This window comes from Phragmites australis, chromosome 24, assembly GCF_958298935.1.
Source record: "Phragmites australis chromosome 24, lpPhrAust1.1, whole genome shotgun sequence".
Taxonomy (NCBI): domain Eukaryota; kingdom Viridiplantae; phylum Streptophyta; class Magnoliopsida; order Poales; family Poaceae; genus Phragmites; species Phragmites australis.
The window spans coordinates 18,800,829-18,808,955 of NC_084944.1; the positions used below are offsets into that span (position 1 = coordinate 18,800,829).

Sequence of the window (8,127 nt, forward strand, 5' to 3'; positions counted from 1 at the left end):
AAGGCTAGAGGGAAACAAATTACAAGTAATGTAATTGGCGCTTACATTACATTCAGATTGAGATAAATCTTCAGCATTTGTAGTAATACTTTTAGCAACTTCTTGTGTTCTAGCAGATCCTACAAACATATAGATATATCCGGGCACTAGGCAAAATTAGTATCAAACAACTAAATGAAACGAAAACCTTGTAATTGCATTTACCTTCATTCATCCTCTCACAATACCAATCTTAGAGACACATTAGAGCTTCAATAGTCTTAGACTTGAGTGAATTCCAGTTGTAGGTTATGACTTCACGACTTATGCTAAATGCCGACTCCGAGGCAACACTAGACACTAGAATAGCAAGGACATCACAGGCCATTACGACAAGCTTTGGATTGCGTGCAGACGTCTTGCTACAATAGTCCAGAACATCAATCTTGTCATTTATGTTCTTACTCACCTCAGCCAAGTAAAGGTCCAATTGAGATTTCTCTTCATGGGTCCGATGGGCACTCAAGAACTGACTGTAATCACTGAACATATCAGCACTCCCACTCCCACTCACAACACTTGATCTATTTGAATTATGTGTATCAGTAGCATCAAAAATAACACTACCATGGTATCCCTCAAAAATATTTTGCAAGTTTTGTCTAACTTCATCAACATGAAGTTGGCCATCTTCACCATAAAGCTTTGTGTAACAATAGCTTAGAAAATCTAGTTTGTAGCAAGGATGAAGAACAGCAGCACATGAAAGAATAATACTATAATCACCCCAATATTTGTCAAACTTCACTTCATTTCTTTCACCATTGGAATCATAAAATTTTTAGATTCACTCAGTGATTCATTAAGACGTGAATGCACCATAAACACCGACCTAAAGTAGTATGAAAGAGAAATTAATAGCATGAATCAATGCGTGTAAAACTGTGATGAAAAACTTACAAACATACATATTTATAATATGAAAAACTGACCTCAAGTATAGGTTAAAAGTAGGATACTTAGTCCCAGAGAATATTTCAGTTGCCTTATAGAATGTCTCTAAGCAATTATGCATGGTATCAAGCCTATTCCATTCTTCAGGAGATGGCATGAAGTTGAACTTAAATGTTCTATCCCTATGAGCAAAGTGTTCCAATACTTCTCGGAAGTACAAAGCAGTGTTAATCATCAATGTAGGTTGAATTCCAATGAACCGGCATATCAACATGCAATCTTCTTTTGACATCTAATTGAAATATCTTTTTGCAATGTCATAAAACTTATACATTCTAATAGAAGAAGCCTTGATATACTGAAATCTGTCTCTCAATTGTCAATTGAACTATCAATCAACTCTAAACCACCCATAACAATCAAATTTAATATGTGTGCACAGCAACACACTTGGCAAAAATTGTCATACCATGGAAGAGCACCTTTAGGTAACAAGTGATTCTTCAAGGTTGTAATCATTGTGTCATTGTACGAGAAGAGTCATGCACATGATTTTGGTGTCAATCTTCCATTCATGAAAGCACAAGTACACTTCATCAGCAATAGATGCACCATCAAGCGATGGGTTCAACTTATTTAACCATATGATTCTCTTATGCAATTTCCATTGAGCATCAATATAATGAACAATGATGCAAGTATAATTGTACTTCTGGCAATCAGATTTTCAATTATCCGAAGTGAAACTAACTTTGCCAGGACTGTTAGAGGGCATCAATCATACTCTTTCCTTTTCAAACATAGTAATCACATCCCATCTTATGGTGTGGCGACTAACATGCTTGAATTGAGGACAAGCTAGACTAATCATATGCCTAAAGCCATATTCTTATACCACTGTAAATGGATGTGCACCTCCAAGAAGAAACATAGTTATTCCAGTCCTTAAAGAGCCCTGATCAAACTTATAGTTTCTAATTGCAACTGACACATCATCATTCTTCTCAGTTTTTAGGAAGTAGTTGTTGATGCCACTTTTATTAGTTGGTTGAACAAACTTAAGATGCCTCGAGGGACTAGATGTTCAATTTCTAGAATCTGCCCTCAAAACCTTTTGACAATACCTACACTCTACCACAACTTGTTCTGCACCTTCTGCTGAAATAAACTTGAAGTTGTTCCATACCTTTGACTTTTGGCCTGCTGGTAGATTAGAGATACAAGATGCAGTAGGGGAAGGCCTTAATCTTGCATGCTTCCTGGATTGTTGCTACAGCTGCGCACTTCCTTCAACCCTCTCATTTTGCTGCTGCTGCGGAGGAGGCAGTGCTAGCAGCGATGTCAGCGTTTGCTGCAGCAGCACGTTTGCTTCAACAGGTACATCACCCTCCACCTCCTCATCTTCGAGGCTAACTGGGCTCCATGGACTTGCCATAGTGCCGAGGCCATCGGATGCAGTGGCGCGCGGGTGAGGGGCCGAGGTCGTCGTACGCACTAGCACACGGGTGAGGGCCGAGGTCATCGAACATAGTGGCGCGTGGGCGAGGGACCGAGGTCATCGAACGCAGTGGCCTGCCACCTGTTGAGCGGCACACCTTGTAACACCCTGTGTTTCAGTATTTTAGAATATATAAAAATTCACTCCTTTTTAAATTTTTTCTAATTATTTAAACCACATAAAATCAAGAAAGTATATATTTGAATATAAATATACTTGTGTGTGTATATATTCAAATATATTATCTTGGCTAAGTTTTCCATAGAGCAACAAATTATTTTTTAAATTAATCCCTGCAATAATTTGAATCATAAGCATTTTGGTTTATTTTGTTTTCATGGTTCTTTGAGAAGAGTTTTGAATTTTAATGTATTCCAAATTCAAATCTAATTCTTAGTTTCAATTAAGCGGAAATCCAATCGAATTCAATTCTTTTGAATTCAAGCCTCTCTAAAATTCTGAGGTTTCAAGTCCAAATCTTTTTCCTAATTCAAATACTCTTATTTGAATTAATGCTAAACTCAATTTCAAATCTAACTTCAAATATTACTATTAGAATTTATATAAAATCCCAAATGTCTCAATTCCAGACTCTTTCAAAATATCATCAACTTTGTATTCGAATGCAACTTTGAATTGTTTGAGATATATTCAATTCATTCCAATTAAATCACTGAGCAAATTCAATACTATTGAATTCAATCTTGGTTCAAGTTCGAATCTCATAATTCAAATCCTTGTTCCAAAATCAATTCAAATTCAAATTCAATTTGATTTATCCCAATCCAATTCAATTCAAATTATTCATTTTGAATTATTATACACCCCATTTCAAATTCAAATAAATCAATTGAATTTAACATTCAAATGTCCTCTCTCTCTCTCTCTCTAAACATATTTTCATCTCTCTGTTCCCTCTCCTCTCCGTCATCTCTCCCTCTCTGATCTTTCTGCTCTAAGTACATGTTGGTTACTGTTCATCAAGCACATAAGTCGTGGTTATTGTTCATCCACTCAGAGAACTGCCAGCTGCCGCCACTCTCCTCTCAGTTCGCACCATGTTCCCCCCCTCTCTGATCTTTTCACCAAGCAGCAGCACCGGCCATCACATCCTTCTAATCTTCTCACGCAAGCGGCAAAGGCAAAATTGCCTTCTCTTCCTCCACCTGCAAAGGAGTTCCTCTGCTCCTACTCTCTTCTCCCGCTCACACTCAAGTAAGATCCACCTTCTTCTCCTCTCTTCTTTCCGCAGATGTGCGCGTGTAGCCGCACCTCAATTCATCCTGCGCGCTTCACCGCGCCGGTCTACATCACCGCCAACCTACGCTCAGGCCAACTCATCATGCCGTGTAGCTACTGTGCATGTGTCACTATGCTGTGGCTCGTGCCTGCACACGCTTGACCACACCGTCGCCTAGCTGAGTCCACGTTGATCGAGCTCGCGCGTGCCACCATTCACCGCAACCTTGAGGCTACCGCCGCCCACACGTGCACCACCCCGTCCCATGGCGCTGTTCTGGCCAGCACGCCAAGTCGGCCTCCCTCTGCTCCGCTTCACCGCGTCGTTCCTGGGCACAGTAGCTGATGCCGTGCACACGGTAGCCACCACCGCTCTCTGCCTTGTCTCCCTTGCGCCGATGGGCCGCCATCGGTTAGCCTCTCTCCAGCCTCCTCCTCTCTCTAGTCCCTCTCTCCCTCCCTCTGTGAGCCACGCAAGCAAAAAAGACCATCGGGCTTATCCTCTTTCCCCCTCTCTAGCACGTTGGTCCCACCTTCCTTGGTCCATGGTGGACCATCCACTCGAGCTGGCCTCGGTCCACCGAATTGCAGACCAAGTCCACCAAACCCGGTGCGCTGCGAACACCCTCACAAACCAACCTCCAGTTTATAAATCCACAGACCAAGTTCACAGCATAGTGCATCTTTTCCATTTTTTTCAGGATATCTTTTCTGGCAAATCTTCTGACGGTCCTAACCCCTCTATTTTAACTCATATTTCGGCGATTCTTTCGCTAATATGCCTCTAAAATCATAATCTACCTTCCTACCAAACCTTGTAAATTTTGGGGTTCATTTAATTTTCTCGGCCAGTATTTATTTTCGTGTCGCTGCGTTTAACTAGAAATAGCTTCGTCTTTTATCAAATAAAGTCAAGTTTAGATAACTCAATAACTATGTTTAGGTTATAATAGTATATTAGTCACTTATGATAATCTAGCATAAGTATAGTTTTAATTATCAAGTTAATTAAAGAATAATTTTTAGAATAACTAAAAGATTAATCTTTTAATTAAAATATTTGAAATAAATTGTTATTCCATTCTAAGGTTATAAATTAATCTTAGTTTTATTAATGTAATAAGATTAGCTAGTGTGGCTGTTAGATAAATAAATATCAGTTATTAGAATATAATAGGATAGTTAACGTTAGTAGTTAAATAATTTAATACTCTTTTAATAATTAATTAATTAGTTTAATACAATAATTTAATCTAGTTAATTAATTACATGTATGTTTTTATGGTAATAATAAAATATAGCTTAAATAGAGTGACAATTAAGTAATTCAATGGACAGATATAGCATCCAAAAAAATGGTTCGTAAACGAATTACTTGCAAATAAAAGCGCGAATCAATCTGTGAATATCTCAATCAGACTACGAAGCAGAACTGGCGATGTGCAACTGGGAGTACATCTCTTAAAAATATATGATGTGTTTGGTTGCTTGAATTCTCTCCAGCTTGCCTCGGTAGATACGTATCATCTTAAGAAGAAGCGTGTTTGGTTAACTACATCTACTGTTTCTGTATGCATAAGCGGATGCAAATATACGATATCATCCTGATTGAGGAGTGAAGCTTGATTTGAGATTCACTCCTTCCTGACTGAGCGCAGCCTGTATCCGCTCATGCAGACGTACCTACTTATTAGTGTCACAAAATTAAATTCATACAAGTAACCAATCACAATTTTAACTCTTACATCCGCTTATACAACTTCAAATTTAATCAACCAAATAAAAATCAGCTTAATCTATTAAACAGATATAATCAATTAAACACTCTTAATTTTAATACATATACTTTTCTTTAACCTACTTATCCGATACAGTTCTATAAAAACTTGTTCGACCAATCAACAGGTTGGACCAGCTACAGTAGCGCATGTGGCATGTTAGATGTCTATGTCACTGCCCATATCATAAAATACGGATTTTACAGCTATGTCCTTGTCTTCAAAGATTAGGTCATCTCTAACAGGATCTGCAAATCTGAAAATTCCAGTGCTACAGTACTTTGATACAGTACTGCTATAGTGTTAGTGATAGGGGATGCTGTAATAGTGATAAGAGATGTTATAATAGTATTTTGAGGATGAAAATTTGAAGTAGCTGTTAAAGATGGTCTTAGGCAGCGCTCCGCATATCATAAAATATTGATTTTACAGCTATGTCCTTGTCTTCAAAGATTAGGCAGGGCTCCGGCCTTTACTTTTGGGTGGGGGACCACTTTAATGAAACGACAGCTGCTTCGGTCCTCAATACAAACCCAGTTCGAAACCACGTTAGTGATGGTACGGTTTAACCCATCAGAGTCTAAATTCTGGTGTTCATAATTTACACCCAACTTCTATATACACCCATCACGGGCAAATTTGTTCGTTCTTAAGCTCCGAAATCTATTCATCTTAGCTAATTCCTTTCTTTTATGACAAAGAGACTCTGCACAGGACACATAACGGAGTCGAAAACATATCGAGATTCATATTCATTTTGTGCTCACGGACATATCCGGGTCTTGTACATATGGATCAGAGTTTGCAATACTTCATCACGGATGTACATACAGTACATACAAATAATACTTAGTCGGATGTATGCAGCAGTATACATAGAATACCTAGTACACGGATTAGCTGGATAGATCGACAGGTGTCTGGTTACATTGGCCGGCGACGATCTCGCCGTCCCAGAACTCATCGGCAGTTTTGTACGGTCCGGACTCGTGGACAAAGAAATCGTAGGTTCCCCTGGACTCTGGGAGAGCACTGATCTTGCAGTGGTCCTCGCCTGTGAGCTCCCAGTCGAAGATGCCGAGATTCTCGCGCATCCTCCTCTCATTGAAGCTTTTGGTGATCACGCAGTCGCCAAGCTCATACACCCACCTCAAGCACACCTGAACAACTTGCGAAAAGTTAAAAAGAATATTGGCCAAGTAAGATTTACACATGTTGGCCATTGTGAAAAATGTACTGTGTGCTCTAGTTCTGTATATATATGATGATTGAGCAGTAGAATCCAAATTGCACGAGTTACCTGGGCTACGGTTTTGCCCCTATCGACGGCGATCTGCTTGAGGACAGGGCAGTCCATGACGGAGCTGTTGCCCCATGGTGCGCCCTTCCCGCCCAGTGGAGAGTAGGCACAGAGCTGGATGCCTCTCTCCATGCAAAACTGCCTCAATTTCGTCTGCCGGCAATACGGGTGCACCTCAACCTGCGTTCTCCCAACATTTTGTCTATTTACCACAGAGCTTATTTGGAATTTAGGAATAGGAAAAATACAGTACTTGGGATATATGGCAAAATTCCTAGCTATGGGCCTTAATTATTACCTGATTAGCAGCTGGAGGGATCTTGGCAAAGGAGAGCAAGTGTTCGAGCTTCTTGCAGCTGAAGTTGCTGACGCCGATGGCCTTGGCCAGGCCTCGCCTCTTGCACTCCTCCATCTCCTCCCACACCCCCTTCATGTCCATTGCCACCAGGTCCTCCTTCACCACCACCGGGCTTCCTTGCGCTGCGGGCGGCCGCATGCTCACCGGGAAGTGAATCAGATACAGATCCACGTACTCCATCTGCAGATTCCTGACGAACGATATGGAGTTGGTTGCAAGGCCATCAATGGTCAGTACCGACCATGCTGAACACTCATGGTTTCTTTCACTTGTACACAAGCTACGTGCTTACCGCAGTGTTTTCTCGAGCGCCGGCAGGACGCGGCCAGGGTGTGCGTCGGTGATCCAGAGCTTGGAGGTGACGTAGAGGTCGTCGCGGGAGGCGATGGCCCCGGCGCGCACGGCCTCCGCGGCGGCGTCCCCGAGCGCGCGCTCCGTGCCGTACACCGCGGCCGTGTCGAAGTGGCGGTACCCGGAATCTAGGGCACGGAGGACGGCCTCGCGCACGACGGGACGGTCATCGCCCTCGCCGAGCGGGAACGACGCCGTGCCGAAGCCCACGCGCGGCATCGGCCTGCCGGAGCTCAGAGGTACGGACGTCACGGGAACGGCCCTCCATTGATCGGCCATTGCAAAGCTGCGAGCTAGAGGACAATAATGCTCCTGGACTTTCCAGGAAGATGTGTCGAGCCAGAAATCTTTCCAATAAAATGTGACGAGTTTCCTTTGGACCAAATCCTCCTGGACTTTCCAGGCAAGATAGCAGACTTCCCGGGGAGGTACCTAGGTCTACCGTTGCACACTCGACAACTAAGAAGGATGGATGTGCAACCACTACTTGATAAGATCGGGGCGCGGCTCCAAGGTTGGAAAGGTAAATACTTCTCAAGAGCGGGAAGAGAAACCTTGGTTAAAACAGTTCTATTGTCACAATTAATATATCATCTGACGGTATTCCCCCTGCGAAATTGGTTATCTAAGAAGATTGACAGGATTCGAAGATCCTTTCCTTTTTCTTCTA

The 8,127-nt window shown here is 41.9% G+C and overlaps 1 protein-coding gene across 1 annotated transcript; it reads right to left on the reverse strand.

The window, feature by feature from the left end:
- Window positions 1–6,173: 6,173 nt before the first annotated feature.
- On the reverse strand, window positions 6,174–7,865 carry LOC133906920 (deoxymugineic acid synthase 1-A-like). Its single transcript, XM_062348880.1, has 4 exons — window positions 7,399–7,865; window positions 7,047–7,296; window positions 6,749–6,928; window positions 6,174–6,608 (listed from the first exon to the last, which is right to left on the reverse strand). The coding sequence occupies exons 1-4, from the start codon at window positions 7,734–7,736 to the stop codon at window positions 6,345–6,347; spliced, it is 1,032 nt and encodes a 343-aa protein (XP_062204864.1). The 5' UTR covers window positions 7,737–7,865; the 3' UTR covers window positions 6,174–6,344.
- Window positions 7,866–8,127: the final 262 nt, after the last annotated feature.

Excerpts from the sequence above, each read along its gene's own strand:
- LOC133906920 (XM_062348880.1), bottom strand. The coding sequence starts at position 7,736 with ATGGCCGATCAATGGAGGGCCGTTCCCGTGACGTCCGTACCTCTGAGC. Across the intron at positions 7,297-7,398 it reads GCGCTCGAGAAAACACTGCG|GAATCTGCAGATGGAGTACG; the intron begins GTAAGCACGTAG and ends ATCGTTCGTCAG. Across the intron at positions 6,609-6,748 it reads GGGGCAAAACCGTAGCCCAG|GTGTGCTTGAGGTGGGTGTA; the intron begins GTAACTCGTGCA and ends CAAGTTGTTCAG.